Source organism: Mytilus californianus, unplaced genomic scaffold (assembly GCF_021869535.1).
Source record: "Mytilus californianus isolate M0D057914Y unplaced genomic scaffold, xbMytCali1.0.p SCAF_2, whole genome shotgun sequence".
In the NCBI taxonomy this organism is placed as follows: Eukaryota; Metazoa; Mollusca; class Bivalvia; order Mytilida; family Mytilidae; genus Mytilus; species Mytilus californianus.
The window spans coordinates 8278086-8291677 of NW_026262668.1; the positions used below are offsets into that span (position 1 = coordinate 8278086).

At 31.1% G+C, this 13592-nt stretch overlaps 1 protein-coding gene across 9 annotated transcripts in view; it reads right to left on the minus strand.

Moving 5' to 3' along the window:
- LOC127729202 (CLIP-associating protein 2-like) overlaps positions 1 to 13185 on the minus strand; it is a 126026-nt gene extending 112841 nt beyond the window's left edge. For all 9 annotated transcript variants that reach the window (XM_052236899.1, XM_052236903.1, XM_052236898.1 and 6 more), the window contains exons 1-2: positions 13150 to 13185; positions 6889 to 7186 (exon numbers count right to left, since the gene is read on the minus strand). In XM_052236899.1, the coding sequence (XP_052092859.1) occupies positions 6889 to 7065 (177 nt within the window). In that variant the 5' untranslated portion in view covers positions 7066 to 7186; positions 13150 to 13185. The remainder of the gene's footprint in view (positions 1 to 6888; positions 7187 to 13149) is intronic.
- Between the last annotated feature and the right edge of the window lie 407 nt (positions 13186 to 13592).

Genomic DNA, 13592 nt, shown 5'->3' on the forward strand with positions numbered 1-13592 from the left:
GCACTGATTTTCTAATTCCTCCAAGACATTGCTGATATAAACGTATGATATAAGTTTCATAATAAAATCTGGCAAGAATTGAACACATGAGAGCGCTAACGATGCAATTTTCAATAAAATTAATGTTTCCAAGGAACACAACTCTTTTAAAAATAATTGATCATCACTGATTTTCGAACTTGTCCAAGACATTGCTAATAAAAACCTGTGATATATTAGTTCCATAAAAATCTGTCAAGAATTGTACAAATGAGAGCGCTAACGATGCAATTTTCAATATAATTAAGGTGTCCAAGGGGCATAACTCTTTTAAAAATAATTGATCGGCACTGATTTTCGAACTCGTCCAAGACATTGCTGAATTAAACCTATGATACAAGTTTCATTTTTCATGTTTCGTATTTCCATGTCCCCTGCAAGGTGTTACGCAGGGGACAACAAAGATTCAACGCTATGGTGCAACTGAATTTATTGTACCAAGTTTAACAAAAATTCAACACTATGGTGCCACTGAATTTATTGTACCAAGTTTAACAAAGATTCAACGCTATGGTGCCACTGAATTTATTGTACCAAGTTTAACAAAAATGCAACACTATGGTGCCACTGAATTGATAATACATTTGTTTTACCAAGTTTAACAAAGATTCAACGCTATGGTGCCACTGAATTTATTGCACCAAGTTTAACAAAAATTCAACACTATGGTGCCACTGAATTTTCTCTTACTTCGTTTCTAAAGGAAGACAGAAAATTATTGTTTTTGGCTTTGATTATGCTATTTTTTTTTTATTATTTATGACTTTGGTTATGCTAATTTTTTTACAATGGTGGACACACCAGAGCCAAAAATATTGAGTGCCTGTACACACATAGAACTCTTAGTGAGAAACCTGTACCCTATAGCATGATACATGTAAATCTATACTTTGGCATGTTTAGTTTTAAAACAGACAGAAGTCATGTCTAATTACACAGTAATCAAATGCTCAATTACATCTTATCAGAAGTTAATCTAATAAGGTTGATATGTATCCCTCCAATCTGTCTATATAAATGGTCTGTGGGTAAACAAATTGTATTTGTATTGACATTTCCACAATTATTAAAATGATAATTCTTCAGATTATCATATCTACATGTACTACATATATAGGGCAACTATTAATAGAACTTGGTCAATAAACTAACCCTGTAATGAACTTAAAATTATAAATACTTATGATTATATAATTTAGTTAATGTTAAATACATGTACATCTTTCAAAAAAAACCTTTATCTGAAAAATCTTTAAAAAATTATGAGGTATATATATATATAATAAGCTGTTCATAGAGAGATAATTTATATACATGTATGGCTCACCTTTATGTAATTTCCATAGTTGCAAATGTGGAAATTAAAATGGCAATACTTTAACATGCAAACTATGCAAAATATTCAAAGTCAATTGCAATAGACCTATACTGAGGGGGAAGGGTCAAACAATCTACATTGAAATAAAATATGCCAAAGTTAATACAACTGCAACGACCAAATATTTTTGACTTACCACTTATGGTTCCCCTTAAACTGACCTGATCACAAACTTAAACATGTAAACTAAGCAAAAGTTTCAAAGTTAATAGACCATGAATGAGGGGTCAGGGCTAAATAATCTAAAAGGAAATGAGATGTGCCAATGCCCATACAAGTGCATACCAAATATCATTGACCTACGACAAGTGGTTCTCTTGAACTGACCTAAATTGATGATGCCGCTGCCACTATCGGAAACAGAACAGATAACTTTTGCTTTCTCAAATTAGTTGAGACGGGACATAAAAAACGATACTTAAAATGCCAGGTTATTTCAAATTTTTATATACATAAAAATAAGAGGGTGAACAAAAATCTATTGTCAATGGACTGAAAGAAGGACTAACAAAATCATGGCCAGAATTAACCAGAGGCTCTGTGTCACTAACATGTTATCTACATGTATGCATTAATTGATTGTTCTGTCATATTTAAAAAAAAAAGACCATGGTGTTTGGAAGGCCTTAATTGCAGATACCATTTTGAAACTTTCGTTTAAAAACAAGTCTTGAAAAAAACGCATACATGTATTTTTACTACATGGCCAAATAAAATATTCTACAAGGCGCAGCTTGATATGACTGCAGAGGTCGAACCATGAATAGTTGGGGCAAATATGGACACAACATTCAAGCTTGGCAACAGCTCTCAATTTGGATTGTGATTAAACATTTGACACAGCATAGATTTGTGACACAGAATGAATGTGGTCTAAGAACTTAAAAATTTGAAATTGGATTTAACTTTTGGGGTATGGAACCTTGTGGTACAATTTCAAAGAGATCCATACACTTATACTAAGTTATTGTCTGGAAACCAAATGTCTACAGACCACAACAATGACTTGATACATATAAAGTTCCAAAGATAATTGATTCCTTGTACACATGTAATCTCATTACTCAAAATTAAAAATAAATAATGTGATGAACAAGAATATTCAATCAGATATAGTTTGTATTCTTTACCTTTCCACAAGTTATTGATTGTTAAAGTGTTGAACAATGTTGAATAAACACACTTGAGAGGTTAACCATGTACCCTTGATGTCTTTACAAACAAAAAGAGGACACAGTATTGTTATAAAAGCATTCTTGAAGAAACACTATTTCACATGTTCTGATTTCTCTATCAGTGACAAGTCGAAATAAATTTAAATCTCCAAAAAGTACAAATTTTTATCTTCTTTTTTTTTAAAAAGATTTTTGTATGCAATTAAAACTTTGTAAACAGGAAAGTTTTTCTGCACTTTAAAGAAACTTTTTTACATACATGTACATGTACAGTGAAAAAGATTATTTGTGTGGTAGCCATTTTCACAGATTTCGAGGGTAAACCATGAATTTAAATGTTGAAGAAGTATCAATTTTCTACATGTTCTATAGGCTTGTATGCAGACTTTGGCAAATCAATGAAATCAAATATCAACAAATACACGCTTTTTTCTCAATCCACAAAAATTAGTAGCCAAGAAAATAAATGAATCCACAGTACAATGGCAAAAGAGTATTCAAATGAGTAAAGTCCTTCTGGCGGCTAGCCATAGTTCAAATGTTATAAAAATAAGAAGATGTGGTATAATTGCCAATGAGACAACTCTCCACCAGAGACCAAATGACACAGAAATTAACAACTATAGGTCACCGTGAGGCCTTCAACAATGAGCAAACCCATACCACATAGTCAGCTTCAAAAGGCCCGAAATGACAAATGTAAAACAATTCAAATGAGAAAACTAACAGTCTGATTTATGTAAAAAACAATGAACGAAATAAAAATATGATATATACAGCAACAAACGACAACCACTGAATTCCAGGCTAGTATGAAGAATTATAAATATTATAGTTATCAAGATGTGGTAGTCACCATGGGCAAAGGTGATAATATATTACAACTTAGGAAAGGCAGTCTTAGTTATTTTTTCTGTTGTACTAAGTGTGACTTTTTAAAATTGTTTCTATTCCTTTTTAATATGCATTTAATTGTTTGTATTTGATGATATAATGCACATGTATAACCAAGAATAATCTTTTGACTGCAAAAATAAAGTCATAAAGTATATATAAGAATACTGTACAATAGTATATCAAGATAGTATAGGATTAGCCTGATTAACTTAATCCCGGGTGGTCTTTCATACAGATACAGGTATTTGACACAATTTTGTACCTGTGACATATCTTATCAGAACTAAATATTTTGACAATCGATTTGTGTGTCAATGAAACACTTGTTGATATACTCTGGACATTTCATACATAACATCTGTTATTACTTTTTGTGTTTACTTTCAATGAAAATTCATAAAAAATGCATGTACATGTCTGGTATACCAAAAAGTATATATCATTTATATTGTAAAAAAGCCATATGAACTTTGTAGCTCGATCTTCTAGTCAAATCAAATGTCATTTTTTTTCTTAATGAAATTATAGTTTCAGTACCGAAATCTGATTATTTTGTTACAAAGAATTTTCTACTAAGTACATGATTATAAAGTCCCCATGAACAGATTTAAAATATATTTCAGTTTGCCAAACCATATAACCAACAAAGGTTTTGATATACAAATGTAGCTCATTTCGAAACATATTTTCTTAATTATTATTCATCAATGTATCAAAATAACATGTACTTGTGAGAACTGAAAAAGATGCAATTTATTTTCAGGGTAGACACATTTATTTTAATTTCAATTTTGGCATGAGAAAAAAAATTTTTTTTATATTTGTCCTGAAGGTGTGATTTACAGGATTTTGAAAATTGAATATAATATCTTTTAAGTAGAAACAGTTCAGGGAGAGGTCAAATTCTGAATGATGTGTTCTGAAGGTTTGCAGTAACACAAAATACCGGTAGTTTAAATACAGCTAAAACATCTAGAAGAATGTGTATCATGTGTATTGTACATGTTCATACATGTAATAATCTAAATGAATGAATGAATGAATTTGAATATAAAAAAAAAACATTTTTGGTGTTATAAAATTTTTGTAAACAGTTGTCTTATTTTTCCTATTTTTAATACTGTATTAATGTATTGTCCACAACTTTGAAATTCAATGTATGACCTTTGACTATTAACATGATTAAAATATTATCTGTATTATTTTCTCAAAGAAAATTTGAAAACGTCTCCTCATATCCTCAGTTATGTAGGTTATAATCTGATGACCAGCCATAATTTTGACAGCTACAGTTGCTTCAAACACTTTCAAGAATATAATTCTTTGGTATTACCAATATATATATATATATATCTGAGAAAAAATCTGAATGGGATTACCAGTACCTGGTATTTTGGAAAAATTCCATGTATTGATTTTCCTTGAAAATAATATAGTGCACATGTACAGCTGACCAAGTAATAAATTATGTTTTTAACAATTGCAGAAGCATTTATGAAACTGTGATTATAAATTTACTTGTATCATGTGTATTCATCAATTTTTACTACTGTGGATTCTTTTATTTTTGTGGGTAGCAATTTTCGTGGATAAAGGAAAACTTGCATGTTCGTGGATATTAAATTTCGTGGTTTTTATGCAGTCTACATACAAGCCTATAGCAAATTTGTCATTCGTGGAACATTTAATTTCGTGGTTCACCTGTAACCATGAAATCCACGAAAATTGGTATCCAACGAAAAATAATGAATCCACAGTATATATACATCTTCTTTCTGTTTCAAGATGTTAAACATGTTAAAGTCAAATTGTTTCCATGAACATGCTTGAAAAGATTGGTATAAAAGAGGTCTGTTTAGGTTAGTAGAAACACAGGTGCATGTACATGTGAAAGCATTAATTTTGTTGAAAATCACACTTTTTAATTAACAAGTGCTTTAAATTTCATACCTATGACATGTACAAGTCCCAATGAAAATGAAGTCAGAATGTGTTTACATGTCATATAAAATATGTACTGTATATATACTGTACAGTAGATAGCACATCTATAATATATCATATACATGAATGTGTGCATAAAATACATTGTATTGATGGGGGATAGACTGAAAAATGGTGGGCATAATTTTGAAGGATGTGATTTATATAAAGCAATTAAGTAGAGTATTCACAATAAACCACACCATGCTTTTCGTGAAGGCTGAAGGTAATTTCACATTTTAAGGATAGAGGACCCATGACCACTATGCATAAACCCTAAATAGGGAAATAATAAAATCCTTAATTATTTTCTTGTTTACATACATGTATTGCTAGAGCCAACATGTAGCCTCTTTTTAATGTTTTCAATGTAGTACATGTATTCTGATTTTCAGATTGATCAAATGCATATATATGTGTACTATAATTCACAAAAATAAATCAGTACATACACAAAATTAACATGTAGGTACATTAATGTAATGTACAATTTGTACCTTGTAGACCAAACCAAATCTCATTAGCTTTCTTATTCAGGTATTTTATCTTTGAATGAATAAAAAATCATCTACTGAATTAACCAAGGGTATCAAAATGTTTTTACACCAAAGTCTTGATCTTTAAATATTTTGTCCTTTTTCATTCAATGTCATCCCAAACAGTGTATTTAAATTGCAATCTACATCATTTGAGAAATATCCATGAAGACAAAAAGTTTTGTCCTTTTTCAGTTTTAATTTTTTGCATGAGCAATCATGACAAAATATATTATTAACCCTTGTCATTGCCCTGTTATACTTGGCTAAATTTATAGAACTTATAAACAAGGTCAAATTGCAATCTTCAAATAAGTATTTCTTACTGACTAATACTGTTAAATCCTGCAGACCTATACATGTTTTTACAATATATATGTTTAGCTACATTTTGTATTTGGTCACTGAACATGTAGAAGCATATATATATCATGTAAATAACCACTACAGCTCAGGTATTTTTTTTTTCATAATAACCTGCACACTATGGCATGGGCAGCCTACACCTGTCCACTTTAAATTTGACCTCAGATATTGTAAACAAGTAAGCTGCTGGAGAGTTATCCTTCATTTACAAACTGAAATATAGAATTTTGAAGGATACATGTAGTTTTCTCATTGGCAATCATACCACATCTCCTTATCTTTATGTAAGCTTAAGCTTCCTCTCATAAATTTCACATGTACTTGTATAAATGTCAGATTTACTTTCCAAGGAATGATAATATTGTTCTAGTCCATGTGTGTAGATGATAGCTTTTTTAAAAAGTGCATGTGTACAAACTTTCTGAATGGATAAAAAAAGGTCATACATGCATATACACATGTACATGTAGCTAGAAACTCAACAAAGCAAGATCTATGTTTTCATCTAACTTACCTTATAGTTACTGCAATTAACCCATGCTACAAGTCCACCAATTAATTCATCTATGTCTATACAATGTATTGAACTGTAGGGATCTCTTAAATGTGACACAAGGTCTGAATGAGTTTGTACTCGCTTTCTTGTATCAGATGTTGTTATTCCAAGGGTGAAATCATCCAGTGTAGCCATTTTTGAAGAATTCAAAATTAAAACAGATTTTTTTCACAGAAACAAATCCACTGATTATCACTGATTATCTGCTACAATTTACATGTATTGTCTGTAACATTATTAAAATCATCTTAATATCCTGCAATGGAAATTAAACATACAAATTTACTTCCATATCAATCATACTGAACTGAAATAGTTCATATACCCATGCCACTACATGTATAATATGTATAATCATTGATAATGTAATAGTTATGAATGCCGATACTTTAAGGGCACCCATAATGTCAAGGACTTAATTTTTAAAGCACCCTGAATACTCAGGGTTCTCGTTAGGATACACGTCCTGGGCGCTTGAAAATCGAGCTAGACGCGTCATTTTTGAAAGCCATGAGTCCCCGGGACGCGTTCTTGTTGTATCCCCGGAGTCCAAAACACATCGTCTTGCCAAGAAGATTCATGATCGTCCACATTGTTTTGACAGGAAACTAAACCGGAAGTTGATGTTGAAAAATTTATGTAATGCGTAGATAAATATTTTTGTTGACTGATAACTATTTTTTTAAATGAAATGTATTTCATCCTAAAATATAATAATTCTGTTCAAACTGATTAATATACATATGTAATAGTTACCGATTTTTAAAAAATTTTACGAGTATTTGAAAAGATTTAACATTTCCACATGTTGAACATCACATACTTATCGATTGAACCAAAGAAAGTAAAATTTTTTGAGAACTTGTAATGAAATGCTATAATATTTCATAACTATTGCTTCTATGAATAAAATGCTTCGCTGGGGTGCAGCTTGATACGACCGCAGAGGTCGAACCCTGAACAGTTGGGGCAAGTATGGACACAACATTCAAGCTTGATACAGCTCTGAATTTGGATTGTTATTAAATATTTGACACAGCATAGGTTTCTGACACAGAAAGAATGTGGTCTAAGAACTTGAATTTTTTTAATTTACCTATTATGGTCCAATGTCCAAAATCAAAATACATGGTTAGATTCAGCATATCAAAGAACCCCATATATTCAATTTTTGTTAAAATCAAACAAAGTTTAATTTTGGACCCCAACTTGGACAAACTTGAAAACTGGGCCCATAATCAAAAATCTAAACACATGTTTAGATTCAGCATATCAAAGAACCCCAAGATTCAATTTTTGCTAAAATCAAACTAAGTTTAATTTTGGACCCTTTGGACCTTAATGTAGACCAATTCAAAAAACGGGACTTAAAATTAAAAATCTAAATACACTGTTAGATTTGGAATATCAAAGAACCCCAATAATTCAATTTTTGATGAAATCAAACAAAGTTTAATTTTGGACCCTTTTGACCTCAATATGAACCAATTTGATAGCGGGGCCCACAAATAAAAAATCTAAATTCATGTTTAGATTCAGCATATCAAAGAACCCCAAGAATTCAATTTTTGTTAAAATCAAACTAAGTTTAATTTTGGACCCTTTGGACCTCAATGAAGACCAATTTAAAAAACAGGACCCAAATTAAACATCTAAAAACACGGTTAGATTTGGCATATCAAAGAACCCCAATAATTCAATTTTTGATGAAATCAAACAAAGTTTAATTTTGGACCCTTTTGACCTCAATATGAACCAATTTGATAGCAGGGCCTACAAATAAAAAATCTAAATACATGGTTAGATTCAGCATATCAAAGAACCCCATATATTCAATTTTTGTTGAAATCAAACAAAGTTTAATTTTGGACCCCAATTTGGACCAACTTGAAAACTGGGCCAAAAATCAAAAATCCAAATACATGTTTAGATACAGCATATCAAAGAACCTCATATATTCAATTTTTGCTAAAATCAAACAAAGTTTAATTTTGGACCCTTTGGACATTAATGTAGACCAATTTGAAAACTGGACCCAAAATTAAAAATCTAAATACACTGTTAGATTCGGCATAACAAATAAATAAATGTGATCAAAGATTTTACAAATCTAATGCGCCATACTGTGCAATTAAAGATTACTTCTTGAAATTTTTCAATATTTGAAATTTGAAAAAAAAATAATATTTGAAGAATAATTCTTTTTAATTTCGGAAATCTGAAATGAGAAAAAATTGACCCCCCACAATTTCTTTTTATCCCCCCCCCCTTTTTTCCCCCAAAAAATTCTTTCCCTCAAGATATGGTCATAATCTCAATTCAAATTTCCAATGGAGTTGGCAACCATAATTACCCATTTAAACTTACCATAGTGCTAACTTAATCTATTTTATAATAGAATTAAAAATATAGTGTCAAATCTTTCATATGGATTTTTTTGTAAAAAAAAATGATGCAACATTTGCAGATATTTTTACTGGTCTTCCTTTATAAATATGCATTTCTTTAAAAATAATTTAAAAGCAGTGTAAGGGAAGTAACCAAAACGTTGTATTTGGATTACCTCCCTTACACTGTTTTAAATTATCTTTATTGTTCATTAACCATTACTTTATACATAATTTAAAAGCAGTGTAAGGGAGATAATTTCAATGATGTATTTGATTTATCTCCCTTACACTGCTTTAAATTATGTTTTGTACTAAAGTATTTGTCCATTAACCAGGACAACCTTGTTTTTCCCCCTTTTTTGCCCCTAATTCCTAAACGGTTTGAGCCATAACCCACCAAAGCAATTCCTAACCATCCCTTTGTGGTATGGAAACTTGTAGTATAATTTCAGAGAGATCCATACACCGTTCCACAGTTATTGTCTGGAAACTAGAAAATGCTTATTTTTGGCCCCTTTTTGGCCCCTAATTCCTTAACTGTTGGTACCATAACCCCCAAAATCAATCCCAACCTTCCTTTTGTGGTATTTAACCTTATGGTCAAATTTCAAAAAGATCCATTCACTTAAACTGAAGTTAGAGTGCGAAAACCAATGTGTCTTCGGACGACGACGACGCCAACGTCATACCAATATACGACCACAAAATTTTTTTGCGGTCGTATAATAAAATAGATCGTACATGTAGAACAAAGTTGATTTGAAATTTTACGGATCAGAATAATTCTACTGGTCTATGTCTCGTATTGTGCATGTTGAACATCGCGATCATAAACAAAGGTGAAAAATGTTTTGAATGAAACACATCCGATTAAAAAATGATTCAAGAATAATCACTATTTAGCTAAGATCATTATTATGAACATTGCTCACTTTAGATTTGCTTGTTTTTATATACAGGAAGAGCATGTATCTCTTTTTATTGTGTAACAAAACCAATGTATCAAGGGATTTTTTAATCTATTGCCCTGTATATTTTACCTGTAAATCACTAAATGGCTGTTTTTGGGGGCTATGATCAAACATTGGTCTACTATCAGTCTAACCCCTTTTAGGATTGCCTTTTGATATTGATAAAAATTATGACTTGAAGAGGAATAGTTGTAGGGTGCCATAGGGTTATTTTCAATAATGTAATTTTTCAGTTGTTATTCTGGTGTCCAAAGTTGGATTGATTGATTGATTAACTGGTGTTTAACACCACTTTCAGTACTGTTGTGCTACATGTATTTCATGATCATGTGTTAGTGATATAATAAAAACTACCAATCAAATGTGCATCGTTGTAGTTTTATTTCATCATATTTCATCATATTAAGACACAAAAAATTACATGCATCCTGGACTCATCAAAATCTATTGGGACTCACCATTTCTGAAAGTGATGAGTCCCAGGACTCTCTATGAAAAATTCCTAGTGAGAACCCTGATACTTAATAGAGATATAAATATGATAAAGATACTGTTATGCAGAGGTATTATAAAAAATATATCATAATTGTTTCATATTCAATGTTAAAAAAAAATAAAGATATATAGTTACATTTCTTTTTGTAATAAAATGATTACTTCTATACTCAGCTCATAGAATCTTGATAGTCAAAAGTCTCATTAATAAAATGATTACTTCTATACTCAGCTCATAGAATCTTGATAGTCAAAAGTCTCATTTTATTTTAATAACTCCAATTTACATTAATAGTAATTAATACCGCAGACTCCAATGCAACCAGTCAGGATGTATATGTACAAAATGTATGCAATGAATTGTTTTGAAAGTGTCAGGACTTGCATGGCCAAGAGCATAGACAAGTCACATTGCTTTTTAGCTGCACTACAGAATCAGTGCCAAAGAACTTTAGGGTCGTGTGTGTATACCAATGAAAGCTACCTTGGCAGGTACACTGAGGTACTATACAGAACTTTTCAGACCAATAACGTTTTGTCTTTTTAATTGAAACTGTGTTGGTTTTTGGTATTATGAATAATTTTTGATCTAATGAGTTAACCTGTAAAGATCTAATTACATGTTACTTTCAGAAAATGTGTTTTATTGTTGACCTACTTGAAACCCAGGTTTTCCAAGTACAAATGTATTTTCCACAGGCTTAGCAATACTCATAAAACCCAGGTTTTGGCAAACCCTGATAGTAGTCACAATAAAAAAATTTCTATCAGCTGTTATTAAAATTTAGATCAGAACAGAAAGAAAGTCCTCATTAATCCACAACAGTTCCCACCCCTCAACCAAGCATAGAGTAAAAAATGGTTGTCTACATAATAAGAAATATAAACAGCCATGACAGTCAGTTGAGTGATAATACAACATTCCATGCATTGTCAATTTTAACTCAAACAAACACTTGGTTTCCCAAGTTGTATACATTTTAAAATTTGCTATTGTACAAAGTGGCAGTTGTCTAAATTCCAATCAATCATCAACACTGTTTTTTACTCTGTACCTTAAAAAATGTTCAAATATATGTGACAGTTCGAAATTCGATAAAATGGTGGCTCTACTAATTTTGATTGCTACCAAAGGCAAATATCTCAAAAAATCTTGATGAAAGATGAATCGCAGTACAGACCATAAATTATGGTAGTCGAAAGGGACAGGACACCAAAAATTAAGTCAAATTAGGAAAAGGTGCAACGCCGTCCAAAACTGCCTGTACAACACTACATGTATCAAACTAGACAAAACTGATGAAATTTATGTAGGTATGCTGGACCTTGTGGCTACATCACTTTTAATTGCTGAGTTGAGGTGCAGACCAAATTTAAACGGTTCTGAAGGGTTTGAAATGCAAGAAAAGTCTATGTCATTCTAATTAACCACAAGCTTCAATCATAAAGTAGTTCCAAGATAGTTCGTTTTACAGTGTCCAATTTTATTTTACACACACAAGTCATGTGATAACATAAGAATATATGAGGGTTAGGATCAATACAACTTTGTCTCCATGAACACATCAGCATATGGGCAATGCCACCTTATGGTAGGTTTTCAGCAGGGTGAGGAGTTTTAACATAGAAAAGCATGTTCAACTTTTTAAGTGCAAATCTTTTTAAACCATTGACTTTGCAGCCACAAGAGACTATTGATTGTTTTATTCTTAACAGTTCAGCACTACATACCTGGTACATGTGTCAATATGCTGCACACGTTTCAATCAGTTCACGATTTCATAAATTTTGACATTTATGATGTTTATGAATGCGAATTTAGGTTTTATTGTGAGGAAAACAATAAGGGAAATACCAATTTCAAGTTCCAGGATTTTACTATGACTGACCTCATTTCAGCACTTGTTGACCTAATGCCTTTACAAATCAATTACTGTTGGTTTTTTAAGTCAAATTTGAAGTTGCAATTTGTAAAACAGGGAAATCAAAATTTATACATCAACTCCCAAGTCTCAGAATCACTCAGTCGCTAATAAATGGGGTGGTATTTTACCATAATCAAGTACCTTGTCTACATGTTTATGAGAGTTGCACCTTTACTTGTGATATTTATATTTACATCATGGAGGCTGACATGTCTGAATTTTAATGAGTCATTCCTTTTATTGACAGCAGGTGGCTGTGTTTGTTTGTATCTTTTTATTTTACCGGTGTTTTTCCAAAATGTTGACCTGCTGCATTATCCTGAATAGACATCAACTGTTTTCTATAGAATAACCACTACTCTAGATATCAAACTGGTAAGCCATAACTTCGAAAGCAAGCATATAGCAATATTAGTGACATTTATTTTGTATACCTACCGAATAAAGGACTTCTCGTCCGCCATGATGAATTTCAAATTCATGACGTCAAAATCTCGTCGATTCTCGAAATAGATGAGATTCATATCTAGTTTACCGTAAATATCATAATTCATTTTATTTGTAGTTCCAATCCATGTTTTTAAAATTAACTAAACAGTGAATGTAATCTAAATTAATATCTATAGGTTGTAATATAAATTGATTGCAAATAATGAATCTACTATAAAAATATCCTACTTTATAATATTAAACAAATCTGAGTATCACTCTAGATACAAATTCTTGCTATCTTGCTATAGGCCCCCAACTTCATTTTTTCATAAATTCATTTAAGACAATTTTAATTTTTTACCCTCGGGATCGACATTTTTAAACATAAACAGGACCATATTTTAGCACTCCCATTTTCCAAAATCCGTTATTTTTTTTTCTTTTAATTT